The sequence below is a fragment of the Micropterus salmoides genome, unplaced genomic scaffold, assembly GCF_014851395.1.
Source record: "Micropterus salmoides isolate LMB-PRFRI ecotype aquatic unplaced genomic scaffold, ASM1485139v1 Ms_hic_scaffold_6, whole genome shotgun sequence".
Taxonomy (NCBI): domain Eukaryota; kingdom Metazoa; phylum Chordata; class Actinopteri; order Centrarchiformes; family Centrarchidae; genus Micropterus; species Micropterus salmoides.
The window spans coordinates 5,674,770-5,692,218 of record NW_024044348.1 but is presented as its reverse complement, the minus strand read 5'-3'; the positions used below and the strand labels follow the sequence as shown (position 1 = coordinate 5,692,218).

At 39.6% G+C, this 17,449-nt stretch overlaps 1 protein-coding gene across 1 annotated transcript in view; it reads right to left on the bottom strand.

The window, feature by feature from the left end:
- The window catches only part of LOC119890088 (lymphocyte-specific protein 1-like), a 29,984-nt gene that overhangs the window by 9,320 nt on the left and 3,215 nt on the right, over nt 1–17,449 (bottom strand). The window contains exons 2-13 of the mRNA XM_038701127.1: nt 13,919–14,059; nt 9,814–10,072; nt 7,778–7,914; nt 7,340–7,592; nt 4,866–4,982; nt 4,028–4,051; nt 3,789–3,830; nt 3,261–3,292; nt 2,878–2,962; nt 2,362–2,502; nt 1,555–1,653; nt 358–463 (exon numbers count right to left, since the gene is read on the bottom strand). Of these exons, the coding sequence (XP_038557055.1) occupies nt 358–463; nt 1,555–1,653; nt 2,362–2,502; nt 2,878–2,962; nt 3,261–3,292; nt 3,789–3,830; nt 4,028–4,051; nt 4,866–4,982; nt 7,340–7,592; nt 7,778–7,914; nt 9,814–10,072; nt 13,919–14,059 (1,436 nt within the window). The remainder of the gene's footprint in view (nt 1–357; nt 464–1,554; nt 1,654–2,361; nt 2,503–2,877; nt 2,963–3,260; nt 3,293–3,788; nt 3,831–4,027; nt 4,052–4,865; nt 4,983–7,339; nt 7,593–7,777; nt 7,915–9,813; nt 10,073–13,918; nt 14,060–17,449) is intronic.

The window sequence follows — 17,449 nt, the reverse complement described above, 5'->3', positions numbered from 1 at the left end:
GCTTTGGTTTTTGGTAAAAGTTACTCAAACATTTTTTTTGGGGACTATTTTCACAGGCGGATTAATCCACATGTGGTGCTCTAGTCAGTATTCAGAAAAGCAGGACGGTGTATGTTGGGTTGAGACAAAATAAACTACAGTGTGAGTTCATGGTGATGAAGGAACATGTCATCCAGTGCAACAGTGTGGCTCACTGATATGTTTAATAATAATAATAATAATAATAATAATAATAATAATAATAAAAGTTAAACAACAGATACATTTTTTAATATGCATAACATTATTAAAGACCCAAAACATTCTTTGCATCTATACTTTTCATGAGAATGAAGGATAGCTGAAGGACTGTCTTACCTGACTGGTAGTTTGCATCTTCACTGCAGCCGTAGTCAACAGAAACCTTCTCATACTTGCCATGGCCTGTCACCACAAACTTATATCTTTTACCCGTGGAGCTGTCCTGAATAAAACAGTATTAACAGGATTTACATACATTTTCTATGTAACTTCATCCAATGGTTTATGAACAACATGTCAACAGCAATATAAATATTTATTATTGCTGCCTAAAAATCACAACCGATTATTTATTATGAGCTCTCATGGTGTCACTGAATGCAGCACAATTGTAATAACAATATGAAAGGAACTCTTCTCAAAACATCCAAGCTTTCAGCTTTCAGCTGAAGAAATATTAAAGGGATGGAAAAGGGAAAAAATTACTTCATCAGAGCTTAAGACTTTAAGGCTGACATGAGTTGTGAGCAGTTAAACCAAATTAATGATCCTTCATAAGTGTTTTTAAAGTCCTGAAAAGCTGATTGTATCCAGTATTTTACAATATAGCAGCAGATTATAGAGAAATAATGAAGTATAATTATAATCAATAATAATTGTGTGTGAAAATCTGAGGGATCACAAGGAAATTAAGGTATAAGAGAGAAAAACATATATCTGCTGCACAAAACTATGTTAATTTCTCTACTACTTTTTGTAAGTTTGCAAGTTTTTGCAAAATGTGGATGTTTTTACCTTTCGAGGGCTCCAAATGCTTTTCCAGATGACAAAATCTGAGACTGAAAACTCCCTCTTCAACTGTTTTTGGCCATAATCTGTGACAGCGGGTCATTAATAGACATTGGCTTATTGTAAAAGGTCGAGAGCCAAAAAGTTTGGGATGTACTGCCTTCGGATGATCTATGATCTCTGAATGACGCCACTGCAGCCACAAGGAGGCAGATTTTCACTGACTACTCTGTTAAACTGCTCCAAGTTGAGTAGATTATGAAGCAGAGAGGAACAGAGAATAAAACCTGATTGAAAAGAGTCATGAGATAAAGTAAAGATAAGGAAGTTATCGGACAGGTAGAGTTGAGGAGAAAACTGAGAAGAAGTAAAAGTTGAATGAATTTCATGTCGCAGAGCTAGAACTTGTTGGATCTTGTTGGATAAAAGATCAGCGGAGAGGTTGACAAACGTACAGCAAGATAGCAAAAGAAAGAGACATTTTTTCATACAATTCTGGTAATTCAGGGTAAAATCCTGACATACTCCTGGTTTGGAGGGAGAGCTACACCTGCTTCCATCTTCACTTCCTTTCACCCACTGATTGATGAGATCTGCAACACCGACTTTCAAACCATCTGCATCCTGAGACAGAAAAGAAGAAACATTCATCGTTACTTAAAAATAAATACCTGGTTTTGTGTTCTTCGGCAAATAAAGTCCACCTACATTTATTTCATGTACCCTAAATATTTGTTTTATTTCAATACCTGAACAAGGTAGCAGAACATGCAAATGTCAAACAGCAGTGAGTGTGATGAATTCATGTTTTGTTTAGTTTCCACGCTGCTGCTGCTACTTTTGTTGCTGTTGTGCTCAACAAAACATGCATTAATCTCTCAAAAAATAGTTATATGTTTTACACAATAGAACAATTGTGATCCAGTATTTGTCAATGTTAAGGCTTAGCCTTTTTTTCCAGTAGGTTTGGTCAGTAGTACCCACTGGGGTATAAGTAGCCCTGGTTGGGAATTACAGGATTAAGGCACGTTCAGACAACAGTCGCAGAGCAGCTGCTGTTTCAGTCACCATGAATACAGGTCTCTCACAGGTGCTGCTTACACAACACTACTGTGCAAACGTTCTATGTTCTATAGATATATATAATAAATAATGAAGACTTCACCTGTACATTTTCCTTCCAGGGTACAGTCACCATTAAACAACAGCAAAATCAAACCTCTGAACTCTTCCTCATAGGAATCGAGCAAAATGAGGAGTAGTTATTGATCAGCAATGGTGTAAAATGTTTGATTGTCTGACTGTTTAAGTTAACATAGTTAATCTGTTAACCTTAGATGGTGTGACTGAGATAGCGTTTTGGTTCCAGGCTTCTCCAGCCTCAAACAGGTTCTTCTTAGAGGAGACGGGTTCAGGGGGACTCGTCATGTCCGGCAGCACCTGGCTGCCTGATCTGCTTTCCTTTGAGGAGATCTGCAAAAAATAAAGTACGCTTAAGCCAACTTAAAACCACAGTCAAATTCCTTGTATGTGAACACATACTTGATCAATAAATGAATAAATGTGATTCTGATCAGTAACACAGTTAGTGCTTATTTACAAAGCTTCACAACACATTCCTGCACATTTTAGAGTAAAAACCAAAACACAAGTCTTCTCTGGTCATGGTTAAGTTACTGACCAGCTTGTTATCCATTATGGATTCTTATAATAACCAAAAATGGATGTAAGAGTTGTTCATATTATCTTAAAATGTAGTTTGTGGAAGTACCAAAATACATGCTACATTGCTTCTGTCAAGTAAACGAAAAACCCACTGAAAAAGAGAGGAACTCAGTGGGGTTTTACCTCAAGAGCATGTGCGTACTGCTCAAGTTTCTTGTCAATCTTGGAAACAGCTGCAGGTGGCAGCGTCTTCTTTATGTTGCTGGTGCTTTACAACAATGGATAAATGTTCAGGTCAGTCATGATGAAAATACATTTCTGTTACAAATCAAAGTACAGAGCACCGTTGTGCTAAAAAAGTGTTAAATGTTTTGCTGCACATGAGCACCAGAGGAAAAGTTTGCAAATATAAAAAATAAATATCCTTTCGGTGGATATTCATGGAGGAACAAAGGTTTTCTGCAGTTGTGATGTGTTGTAGCAGTCAGCGAGGCAAAGTGTTTTGTTGCATTATAAAAAAGCAACAATAAGTCTTCTAAAATCTATCTCATAGAACACAAACTCACCTTTTCCTCAGAGACTCGGTTCTCTCTATGATCTGAGGAAAGAATTAAGACAATCAGTGGTTACGATCCTTATAACACTCGCTTGGGAAATTACCGTATTTACAGTAACACAAATGTTTCATTGAAGCTGTTTGGTTTTTTAAGGGTAGTTTGAAATAAACCCTTAAATCTGGAACATGGACTAAATTAAAATGAGTTTTAAATGAGCCTGTTTATTTTAATAAATGCATGTATAATGATAAACTTTATGCATGCAGCACTTTTAACAAAGTTAGAAATACAATCAGACAGTTTAATGTAATACAAAACCAAACTGAATAAAACACCCAACAATAATATATGATAAAACAAATGAAACAGATAAGACAAGTTGGGAAACAATACTGTGCTGTTTTGAGAAGTGACTTTAAAGATGCACAAAACAGAGACAATAACAAAAGCAGAGTAGAAGAAATTGACCTGCTACATTTCTAATCTTATGGCAGCTGCTGACCTTTGTCACTGACACTCGTCTACAGCAGCACTCACCATGCATTTAGTGTCTGTTGAGACTCTGCTGTTCACTTCATCCTGTAAAGAGACACAGTGTGCTGAAATACAGATTACTACAGCCTCCAGCAACTGAATGAGTTTCAGTACAACTTTGACATGCATCACGTTTCTCCCGTTTCAAATAACAAATGTAAAATCAGGGCAGCAGAGTGCGACACAAATGCACACCTCACACCTCAGTGCAAACATTCAGCTGACACATGCACAGGACTTACTGGGTAAAACTGAATGAGGAGTTTCTGGTGGAACCACAGGGAGCATGAAAGAGACAACACTTTTTAGCATGGTTAACATGACACAACACTACATCATTTTACCATAAGTGATTCATCAATGATTCAGTTGTATCCAGTCCCTCCTCCCCTCAAGAGGCTAATCCCCGCTTGCCAGGCCGTCCTTGTAAATAAGAAGTTGTTCTTAAGTATCCCGCCTGGTTAAATAAAGGTTTAATAATAAAATAAGTAAATAACACATTCATTTAGAGAGATTAGTGACACCATCTCTTTGATGACTGGCATCCTTTGAAGCTGACCCAGATCACATAAAATGGTAAGAAGCTGCTGTTCTTCCAGAGCCAAGGGGCAACATCCTCATTGCAACCGGAAACAAGGGAGTTCATGGGAAAAGTAGTTTTAGAAGAAAACTCCCTAACTTCACTGACATTCAAGTGTGCACTGTAACTAAGTTATCAACAAAAATGCAGATCAGATCTGGACATCTGTCACTACATCAGTAAATTTTTCTGTGCATTTCAGCTACTGTATATGGAGAGACTAAGTGCATTACCAAAAGACACTCTGTCCAACTTTGCTGTTAATGTTGCTACAAATGGGCATCTCTAAAATGACGTCCTTGTTGTTTGAAACCACAACCCTGATGTTTTTTACGATAAAAATTCCTTAAATTTGTGAGACAGAGACTGCAAGTTATCTCCACCACGGTCATCTTTACTTATTGATGCTGGTGTTCAAAAATGAGACATATAGCATGTTCCAGTGGTATCTGAGTCTGGAAAACATTTCTGTACAGGTCAACTTTGGTTTGATGAGATACCTTGAATGTCGGGCTCATGGGACCGTAACTGTTTAACGGCTCCTCGCCTTCGATGCTGCTGCAAAGAGAGACTGTAGATCTTCTGTTCCCCTCCTCACTCCTGCCTGCCACTGACCTCTAGGACAACACCAACATACAAATGTTAACAAACATCACCATTTTATAGGCAGACGTCAGATCAAACCTGATCAATGGTAGAAAAAACAAGTATAAAAAGTGTTTTAACTATCCTATCGTGTTAAAAAGTATAAACTCAAGAACATCTTTAAGTCATATATTTTCTTCCTCTCATCTTTTTCCAGGATGAATGGTTAAAACTTTGAATAATTTATTTGGTGGCAAAAGACAAATGAAACACTGGCAAACCACTGGTGCTAAACGTAGGAATTTGTTACAGCATCTTACATCATAGCTCAGCCTGCACACCTAGTTTCAACACCATGTGGGCCAAAGCAGCATTCTTTTACTTTATTACTTTCAGATTTGAAGCCAAATTCTATGAGCTGTGAGTTTTCTAATAAGCATGTGTTTGATTTTTATGAAACACTGTGAGAAACATGTTTGGGGTTGTGTTTGCACTCTACTGCTTAATAGAACTATTGTATGAGTAATAAAAGTAAAATCTAAATTGCTACTAATTGCCCTTCATAACACCCCACAATGTAAAAGAGTTGGACATAACTAACAACATGCAGTTTAGAGATCATGAAGCAGGGGCGTAGGTATAGACAGTGCAGACAGTGCAGGCAGCTGCACTGGGGACCGCACTATACAGGGGGCCCGTGACGGGAGCGGGAGCAGTCATGCCATTCAAACATAAAAGTAGTTTTAAGAAGAGACAGGAGAGAAAAGAACATGAGGAGAGGGTAGCAAAGCCTCCCAAATAGTAGATTGTTTTGGATTTTTTACTAGGCACATTGTAAAAGATTTGCGCTCAATGCAAGGCCCGTCGGATGCCTTTCAAATAGGTGTGTAACTTTACAAGTGAATTTGGTGTGGCTGCCGTGCTGCTGTTTAAAAGGCTGTTATCATTTCGGGGTCAGGTCGCCGCTGAGCACCTGTTTGTGTGGATGTGCTTGTGGGTATTAAACCGTGTGTGCACGTTAGCTGGCCTGTTTTCAGTACACGCTGTTGTTTACGAGTAGGCCACTTTTCTTTCTTAGTCACCATAATGTCTCACCTCTCTATCGAAGAGGAATGTGTCTGCGGTAAATTTGGGAGGTTATTGTATTGAAAAGCCTGAAAAATTCAGCGTCATTTCAGCACAGTGGACACCTCCTGCACTCAGCTGTTCGTGGTGACGTTTCAGGATTTTGACAGTGACAGCAGTGGCCATGCTCCTTATAATTTCTATAATACTTCTTGACACGAATGTGTGTGCGCGTGTGCTTCGTAAATGTGGAGCCCATCATAAGAGCCTGCACTGGGGCCTGTTGTTACTACCCTACGCTACTGTCATGAAGGCAAAAATGTAAAGTTTGTCCTAGTTGTGGCACCTGGATAATTACATGTGGACATTAAATGTATCCTGCTATGAACCATGTTTTAAAGAGTGGGTCCCTGTTTTTTTTGTCCTCGTCCACTCACACAATGACGCACATGTGCATGAAGGTGACGTAAAACACATTCCTGCCGATGGTTTAACACTATTCCACTGATCTACATGTGCCACAGCAATGCATCAGTAAAGGCAGGGAAGAGAAAGACTGCTTTCTAGTAAACAAATATAAATAGGGTTTCAAACTTTAACAAAATCAGCTTTGCAAATGTTTTGAGAAAGGAAATCGATTCAACATGTTTTTTTGTTGAGAATACATGCACATGTGTTTTAGTGTGCAACACATGTTTACAAGAAAACTCCACAGGACACCTTCATTATCAAAAACATTTATCGACTTGGGAGTCTGAATGAGCTCAACAAATATAATGGCAATCTTTCCAACAGATTATGAGGAAACTTCTGAGCAGAACTGACTTAGCTTAGTCCTGAGGATAACACTTATTCCATGCTTAAGGAGTGTACAAAAAGGAAACAGTTCCTCTTCTGGGGAGCATGAATGTTATCTCTAAATATTATAATAAAAAGAATAGAGATATCACTATTACATTATGTTATATTTGATGCATAAATAGACAGTGTGGTGTGGAGCATTGGTCATATAGTCAACAAAACCGTTCATCCCCTGGGGACCATAAATATCCACAGCTCAATCCATCATAAAGATACCTTACTATGGACTAAAGTTGGTTGGTCAAGAAAAAATTTTGACCTGACAAAAAGTAAAGGGAATCTCCAAAATAATTAGGAATTATTTTCAGGTGACCGTGAATATGCACAGCAAGTTTCATGACAATGTGGGTGGTGGTTTCCAACAGGGTGTGGAGTGAGATGGACGGTCTCCTCACTAGTTGGGCAAAAAAGACAGGTAATACTATTGATAGAAGCACAGCAGTAGTATTATTGGAAAGCTAACCTTGTCTGGCATCTTGTGCTCTTGCTCCTCCTCCTCCTCCTCCTCCTCCCCATGACTCTCTGCCCTTCTGAGTTGGAAGTCTTCTTTCTCCTCACGTGTAAAGCTTAGTTCTTCTTCCTCCTGATCGTCTTCATCTCTGGGGTTCTGTTGTATATCTGCTGGCCTCCAGTCCCTCTGCAGAGCAGCCTGCACATCGTCCTCTTCCTTACGATCCTCCCGCTCCACCTCCCCATCCAACCTGCAGGCCCCCCCACTGTGGATAAGATGATTTAACTGATTAATAAAGCTGTAAATTTATGGATTATAGAAATGAGCACGATCAGATCCCAGGATCCAAACACACCATACACTGAACTAAAAGAGATAACGGTCAGGATTATAAAAATACATCACTTAAAACAAAGAGGGAGATAAAACTAGACAATGAACTAAACACACCGTGGTCTCATTGTCCCCGCCACCAGATAGGACGCCCTGTCTGCTGGTTGGCCCATGGCGTGCTGCAGCCTGGTGTCCTGTGGCAAGAAGATCGTTGAGCTGTATGACATCCTGACTTCCTTTCTGTTGCTGGACATCTAAAATGAAGCAGAAGCAAAGCAGATAACATGTCACTCTGCAGTGAAGATAATATGCTTCTGAAAGTATAGGAATGCACCAGAAGTGAGGTTGGAAAGTATCTTCATGGAATCATATATAACAAAGTTTGAAGCTTGATTGACTAGTTCAAGGGTCATTTTTAGTTGCAAATGCTTTAGTGATGATGTTCTTAAACAACACTAAGACACTAGCCATGCTAGCAGCTCTGTCAGACTGTTGACTGACCTGATGATTGTGCTAGATGAAAAATTAAGAGATCAGTTATTACAATCCATCCAGTGGTTGTCATTACATTACATTACATTTATTTATCTAGCTGATGCTGTTACAATTGCGAATATATATATATATATATATGAGGTGCTACACGTAGACAAACATACAGTTGAGATAAATAAATGTATAAATATATAAATATGGATTAGACAATGCAAGTTATATAAGAATAATAAGAGAATAGAGAAGAATAATACAACTATTTGCAGAGGAAAGACGTATTGCAATGGCAGAGAGTATTGTGTACATAAATCTAAATTGACAATATAAAAATATACAACAACAAAGATTAACAATTAACAACAAATATGTGCAGTATGCCAGGTTTGTGCATGATATTAAATAAAATAATCTATCTATATATATATAACTCCTGGATAGCTCCTGGATAGCTCAGTGGTTAATGCTACCAGCCTACCTCAGGCATGACTGAAACCGTAAATACAAGAGCCATACCAGCTCGGACGTCGCCAGGTGCTAGGGAACCAGGGCAACCTGATGTCAAATGGGCTGCTGAAAGCAGAAAATATGGATCCGATGTAATGCTACTATACAAGCAACAACTCCTATCTCATCCCTAAACATCCGCAAACGGCAACTGCTATCACAACTAGAGATTGATGAAGTACAACAAACATGCTACGGCAAGGGGGAGCCAGGACGACAGGTCAGCGGGGAGATGTCATCATCATCAGCCCGACACTAAGAGATTGGGTCCCAAGCCCCAATAACAACAAGCCCTTACGGCACAGAATCACTCAACATAAGGGCGACTGACCTACGATTGAAGATCATAACCAAGCTGGAGCCCAAAGTACAACGACCAAGATTGCCAAGGCTAAGTGACAAAGTACCAGAAGCACTAAACATGGCAGAAGCACTAAACATGGCAGCACAAGAACAGGCACTCAGTACAAGAGGTCTACCACACCAGACAAGACCACAGGTGCAGACTGTGCAAGGATGCCCCTGAGAAAGTACAGCACATAACAGCAGGCAGGAAGTTCGTACATGGAACGCCATAACCAGGTAGCTGTCATAGTGTACAGGAACATCTGCCATGAGTATGGGCTGGAAGTCCCATGGTCAAAATGGAAGACCCCTCCTAAGGTAGTTGAAAATGACAGAGCTAACTGACTGATCTGCGAACCATGAATGTCTCCACAGAATTTCATTAATCATCAATAGTTGTACATTGTTCAGTCTGGACCAAATTTGTAGACCGGCAGCCCAACATTGTCATAAAAGCCAAGCTGGTAGTGCGACTGAAAATGTATAAATAACCAGGTGAGATGGTCACGGCCTGGTGGTTGAATCTGCACCGCAATGAAATAACTGAAAATAGATATGCAGAAAACAATCTAGCGACACATGTCTGAGGAGCTGTTGGATGTCACTTTTTAAAACAATACATTGCAGCATGCTAGAAAAAGTTTCCCTGAGTTGCATTGTAATATCATCTGGAAACAGATTGATTTAACACTGATGTGGTGAGACTGGGCCGAACATCCGACACATCCAGAACAATACAGATTGTGCCAAATATCAAGCTCCACCTGAAAGCCCTAGTATTGATTGAATCCCTCTGTCAGGCAGTGTACCTTCTCTGGAGGTCTTGTTGAAGCTTCCTCTGACCATCCACTTTGTTGTGGCTCACATCCCTCCTCCTCTTCATCCTCCTGCTGTTTCTCCTCTTCAGGCTCTGGTTTCTGCTGCGGTGTTGAAAGTCCCTGCACCTGAGCCCTGCAGTCATCCGGCACCTCTTGCTCATTACGATTCTCCAACCTGTGACTCCAGTCGCTGAAGCCCTCGTCCTCCTCCAGAACCAAGCAGCAACTGGGCTTCAGCTCCTTGTCCAACCTGAGAACCAAATGAGAAGTTCTAGCTTGAGTTAGTAGGACCAAAGCTCTATTTTTGAGCCATTAGGTTTATGTTCTATACATATTCCCTTCAAAATGCATAAAGTACCTGTATTCTAAATGCACAACTACAAAACAGATGTTTTATAATGTTATTTGTAATTATATGTAGTGCTGGGCAACGATTACAATTTTTAATCGTTATTAATCGCATGATTTTCTTGCGAGTAATCGCGATTAATCGCATTGTTATGTGTAAAATTGAGTAATGAATTCTAAAGTAGTGTATCGCGCAGTTTTAATTTAAATGTACTGCTATATACACAAAAGTGTAATAACGTGGTTTGCAAACACTTTAAACAAATAAAGTGCTTTTTGCCAGCAGTATTCCCTTTACACAGTAGCAATTAAATATTTCTTGTAAATCTCAACTTAAACATTAATGGAATCAAATCAAATATTAAACCAAAGCTATTTGCCACTGCCAGGGCATTAAAACAAGTTACCTTCAGAGTCCAGTTTTCTTGTTTTTTTTTCTGAACTGGTATCAGCATCAGGTATCTTTTATCAGAGAGCAGCAGAAACAGTCTGTTCAGTAGGGTTGGGACGATTTCTACAAAACTACATTGAAACATCGGGATGGACGAAATGACGGGTTAAAAACTTGAAATGACGTTACAAGGTTTGACTGTATGTATACAGAGCCAGTGAGCAACGGACTTTCAAACTAATAATAATAAAATAAAAACTGCGTTAACGTGCAATAAAAAATGCGTGTTTGCTTGTTTCCTTTCTTTTTTTTCTTACATATTTCTGTTTTTCCTGTTTTGTGGTGACTGAACAACACCCTGAGATCAGTTTAAGATGGACCCATGTCTGCTTAATTGACAGATGTCCCAACCTGTATCATACCCTGCCATGCAGCAATTGTTTGCTTGGCTTACATAGGAAATAAACACATATTTCAGAGCATAAAAGTATCACACACTTAATCATCAAAATAACCTTTGTGGTGCATTTTAATTTGTATAAACACAATCCATATACACTGAGATGCATTGAAAAGGCATGTAGGGCTTAAAGTTAGATTTTTTTGGAAATGGTTACAGTTGGTACAAAACTTTTCTCTCAGTGTGATTAACAGATCCTACTCTACTTTTACAGACTTTAATATGAATAGGTTTTCTTGCTTTTGTTGTTTTCTAAATTTTCTTTGCAGTTTTGATGCATAGATGCATAATATCCAGATCTGATTGGTTCAGTCAGAGTAGATTGATGCTAAGTCAGGCAGTTCACAAACACCTAAGTACTAAATGTGTTTGTGTCTATATTTCGCTTGGTTTGCTTTGTGATGGTTATGTCTCTGTTAGATCGAGATGTTGCTCTGTTAAATTAAATCAGTACAGTGTGCAGATCTTTTGTCTGACTCATTGTTTGTCCATCTCCTCCATCTCATTTGCACAAATTTGCTACATGCATGTGGGTTTGTCTTGTTTTTTTCCTCCCAGGTAACCGAGTGTCTCTGATGTCAGCCAAAGGTTTCCGACAGGGCAGCGTTTTGAGTGAGGCGACAGGTGGCAGACAGGACCTGCAGCTTCAGGCTCCATGGAAACAGAGCCGGTGTCTATAGAAACAATAAACAGAAAGGCACAGTTGCCTCCTGCTCCAGGTCTGCAGATTGGACCTCATCAGCACTGACAAAACACCTGAAAGAAGATTTTTTCAAGCGACATCCCAGTTGTTTGCTGTGTGTTTTTAACCTTCATTTAATTCAGGCTGACAGGGAATATGTCACCTACGATCACACTGTTGACTGAACAGTTTAAATACAATTTCCACCGGTCTTAAATGTCATCTATAGCTGATTGTTATTCAATCTTTTTTTATGATGACCTCCACCAATATTTTCAGTCCTGTTAGCTTGTGTATATTGTTTGTTAGTTAGCAGGATGTCTCAAAAAGTTCTCAACAAATCTCATGGCAAGTAAAGCCATAAGCTGAGGAAGGAATAATTAGTTTTTGGTAGCCATCAGTAGGCCATTTATGATTGATGAAATGTGAGGCAGAGAAGCCTTTTTTCATAGATTTCTTGGTTCAACATAAATATTTGTTTGCTTTTGATAAAATTCCCTTCTATCATCATCATATTTGGTTTTTAAAATACGCGAGCCCCCAAAATATTTGAATTAGGTTTTTATATGCCACACCAACAACTGAATCAATTGAATCATTATCAGTGATGATGACACAAGAGGCTACACAAAAGCAAAATACAAATAATTGAATTCCTTTATGAGAATTAAGTTCATCGTCCAGTATTAAAGCTACGGTAGAGAACGTTGGAGAACTAGCAAGAGACTCAATTTTAAAAGTATTTACAATGCTCAAAACTCCAGGAAGGGGCGGCGCGGTGGTGCAGTGGTTAGCACTGCTGCCTCACAGCAAGAAGGTTGTGGGTCCAAACGCCGGTTGCCCCGGCCTTTCTGTGTGGAGTTTGCATGGTGTCCGCGTGGGTTCTCTCCGGGTGCTTTGGCTTCCTCCCACCATCCATAGACATGCAGGCTAGGTCAATTGGTGTCTCTAAAATTGTCCGTGAGTGGGTGTTTGACTATGTGTGGCCCTGCGATGGACCGGCGACCTACCCTGCCTTGCGCCCGATGTCAGCTGGGATTGGCTCCAGCCCCCCCGCAACCCTGTACGCAGGATAAGCGGTTGACGATGGATGGATGGAAATCTCCAGGAAGCTGATGAGTGAACCAATGAAAAGTGCAGTATTTGATGAGTGAACTGCCTTTTGCTTGACTGTGCTGTAAATGAGTCTGCACAGCTCACAGTCTCAGCTGAGGAGAATATTTCCTCATGAGGGATCTGCTCTGACACCGCATCCCTGACTGATCAAACAGAAACTGGATGGGACAGACGGGACAGCAGCTTTCTCAGCTCATTCACCTGCAGCATCACTGGACTGAACCTACAGAGTACACGCGCACACACGCGTCTTTTCCACTGTAATCAGCTCTGCAGGTAATGGAGACTCAACTGTAAACATCAAGGACAGTTTTCCATCAAATCTGTGATATAAACACAAACAATTGCAGAAACACAGGACTCAAATCTCTCAGTCCCAAACTGGAATTTTCTTACACTTGGTAACCCAAATATTGTCCTTATTACATATTATCACATTTTGGGAAATTGCCTCATCACTTTCTTCGTAAAGTTAGATGAGAAGATTGATGCCACTCTCAGAACAATATGGTCAATATGAAGCCGGTTAGTTAAGCTTAGTATAAAGATTGGAAGCACTGGGGGAAACCTCTACAGCTCATTAACATGTTGTGTTAACATGCATCTTGTTTTCTTAGCTTTTGACAGAGACAGCTTTTTCCCCATGCTTCTAGTCTTTATGCTAAGCTAAGTGGCTGCTGGTTCTAGCTTCACATTATCCATACGCATATGAGAGTAGTGTTGATTTTTGTCATCTAATGCTCAGCAAAAAAAGCAAATAAGTGTATTTTCCAAAATGTCAAACTATTACAACCAATTCAAAGGTTATGTAGAAATAGTATATCAACAGTCCAAATTCTTCTTTTACTTTAGGTGAGAATAAAAACAGAGTTCTTTGTGATGTGAAAGTCTTTTGTTCCAGTTTTCCAGTTTCCCTGTCCATTGTTTATGTATGATTCATAAAAGAAAAATGAAGATTTACTGAGATTGTAATTAATCTACAGCCACATTAAAACAAGCTTTTACAGCTGAACAGTAGCTCTGTGTTCCTAGTCTGGCTGGTAGATATTTACAGCCGTACAGATGAGTGAATTGTGGTGTAACAGTTTGTTGTACTCACTCTGTGTTGTTTGTGAGATTGTTGTGTTGCGGTGGCTCTGGAAAAGAGGGGCTCCTCTCTCCTTTTTCCTTCTCCCTGGCTCTCCTCCTTCGCTCCCGCTCCACCTCCTCAGCGTCCTCCTGGCTCCGCTGGGCCGTCACCCTGCAGCCAACGTGGACAGCAACAGAATGTCACCACAATCCTACAACACCTCAAAAATACTATCAAAAACCTCAAAAATACTCCGTTCAGTACAAGAATTCACTAGAATCCTTTAGAACTTGAAGTTCAAAACCCATAATCTTTTGGCCAATTCCATCAAATGGAAACATTCTAGGTGTCATTTTTGTTGGTTACACAGAATGAGTTTGATATAACTGGCTCATACGCAGGTAAGTGGTTTAAGCTCAAGTGTAACCTTCACAATGGTTATGGAAATAATGTCTTTATGTTGTTTGATGATCACTTAAAAAGAGATGCTGAGTATGATGACTATGATAAAGTTGGTTTTCCTTCGTCTACTCCCCTGCTTCGAGGGCATCTGCCCCAAATTACCCACAGTCCCCAGAGGCTCAAAGGTTCCAGATGAGCTTCATGGCTAAAAGTCTGTGGACACCCAAGCATTATAACCATATGTGGTTGGAACAACTCTAATTTGCGCAAGTTGCTACAACAGCCTCCACTTCTTTGGTTTCAGGTTTTCTGCTAAATGTTGAACCTGGCTGCAGAGATCTGCTCCCAGTCAGCGATGGAGCATTAGTTAAAGGTGACGTTGGGTGATCAGGTCTGGCTTGTTCCGGTTTATCCCAAAGGTGTTGGATGAGGTCGATGTCAGGGCTCTGAGCAGGCCAGTCAGGGTTCTTCCACACCAAACTGGTAAAGTCATCTCTTTGTGGACCTGGCTCTGTGCACAAGGGCATTGTCATGTTGAAAAGGACCTTCCCCCAAATGTTTCCACAAAGTTGGAAGCACATTACTATTATCGCTCCAGGTCCAAAAGTACACAAACATTTGTGGACAGAGGGCTATTTAACACGGGTTTACATTGGGAAGATAGATCCTGTAGAAGTCGAGAAACATGTTATGTGCTCCACTAGGCCCTTTGGCACCCAAATACACATTATTCATACTTTCTGTGGCATACTAACAGTGAAAGGTTTCTGTTTATGTATGATGATGATTTTCTCAGGTAAGAAGTAGCTTGTCTTTTATTTCATGGGAAGCTCATCCAGTTCATCTGTCTGATCTGTTTTAGTTTCCAGTGGGCGGGACTTGATAACAATAACTCTTTTTATTGTCCAAGCACATCTGGTGGAGCTTGAGCCAGCTGCTGTGCTGTTTCACTTAATTTCAATCTCTGGAGAGAAACAAAGAGAGAGAGAGGGGGGAGGAGGTAAAGAGATGGAGGAGGAGCAGGAGAGAGACTTTAATCCTTTAGCTCCATCTCGTCATACTTGTGGAGGTCTGGAGAAAATCTTGTCAAAAAATTGGAATAAGAAGAACTTTGGAAATATTCAGCCAGACATTTAATTGGATGTCAGTTTAAAACCACCCATCTCCAGAGATCACCTGTTGTTGGACTTTGGTTTGGTACAAACAAGTTTTCCAAAGCCTGATGTCATTGGTTTTAAATGATCATTTTCTGAGATTTGGTCGTAATTACTTTGTACTCACCAAAGAATTGCTGATATCTCATAGACTTAGCCCTGCCTATTTGAAAGAGAAAACTAAGGCTGGTAAAGTTATTACCCCACCTGTCTGTTGGAAACATCAATCACCGTTTGCAGACTTACTTCTTGGTTCAACTTCTGTAGTTGTGTGCACAAGGTTTTCCTGCACAATGTTTCCACAATACTGAAACGGGTTTTGCTTGGTGTTACTTGGTGTTATCAAGTGGATATCCTCCAAAGTTACACTCTTTTCAGTACAAAATTCCCTCTTTGGAGAGAGAGAGGGAATTTTGTATTAAAACGGTTGTAACTTTGAGACATAATCTCTTAATTTTATTAACTCAGAGGCCTTATATGAGCTTTGCACAGAAGGAAGAGTGGGGAAATCTGCCAGTAAAAACTGATTGTGAATGTTGTCCCAACACTGCAGCAGCATCATGGAAGAAAAACTGTCCAAGGCCTTGAGCTTGTTGGTCCTCATTAAAAGAATACATGCAGACTCTTTAGCTTTGTACTGGCCAGTTGCAGCTCAATTCATAGGCCTTCACCCAAAAATATGATTAATTTCCCCAACATGTCAACCCCTTGGTTCATCAAACATTTGGCTGAATGAAATCATCACCAAAAAATGTCTTTGAAGTGCAAAAAAAATCAAATATAAAAGGATAATGCTAATGTCATTGGTTATGGCTGTTGGTGAGGACACTGGCCATGAACAGTTGTAAGATTTTGTAACGTGCTGCAGTCACTTTTGTGGGAAAGTGACCTACATAAGATAATACTCACTAGAGATTTAATGGAAGCAATATTGGCCAGAGTCAGTATTCAGTTTGATGTAAATCAATTTGATGTGTGATTGGGCTGCTTTGGCTTCTCAGTCAGGCCATTTTGTTTGTGAAATAGGTCAACTGGGGATGAGGTTTGATTGTCACTGCTGCCTAAAATCCAACAAGGGGAAGGAGTATGAAATCCTTGAAGGACCATATAAGTTTAGCATGTTTAAAGGTTTTAACTACATATCACATATGTTTTACTCCTAATTCCTAACATCAGCTGGAAAATCAACTGAAGCAACCATTTCATCTTATTATCTAATATTGGGATTTTGCACAAACAAGATAAAAACTTAAAGGTTAGGTGTGTAAGATTTAGTGGCATCTAGCGGTGAGGTTGCAACCAACTGTGTAGTCTGGAGCTGAGGTTTCTTTAGGTAGATATATTAATAATATTATTTAATTCTTATTTATTAAGAAATTATATTTACTCAATTATTCAGTAAAACCATATGTTATTATGACTTGGCAACTGACAGATAACATGGAAAATGTAAGCCAAAAGTGTGAAACATTGTCACTGTTTCTGCACCACAATCCATTAGAAACCACTTAATAAATAAAGTTTATACAAACGATGACACAGAAAACACTTTATTTCTCTCTGTGATTACTGAGCCTCGGCAAAACCGCACACCAGCAATAATATCTGGCCCGCGGTCAGATTATGGTGCTTTTATAGCAGCAAAAAATTAAGATAACTAAATACTTTGATAGCGGTGCTGAAATAGATCTCTGTCATAACAGCAACAGTTACTCACATAATCAGTTCCTCTTAAGTAGTTTTGCCTACAAAATAAAAGCGTTTTTTTACAGCAATTCTTTATTTCGAGTTAAATTCAGAGCTTTAACTTTTAAAAATTCTGAATGACATTAAAAAGAGTCTGTAGCCTGCTTGACACACCTCTGAAAGAGCTGTCAGTAAACGTGATTCCCCTCTGCCTGGAGATACAGGGGAAATGGAAAAGCGTCCGTAGGTTGATGGATGCAGATCAAACACCGAAACACACACACACTTCTGCACATGCTTTATTGTGAGCATGTGAAAC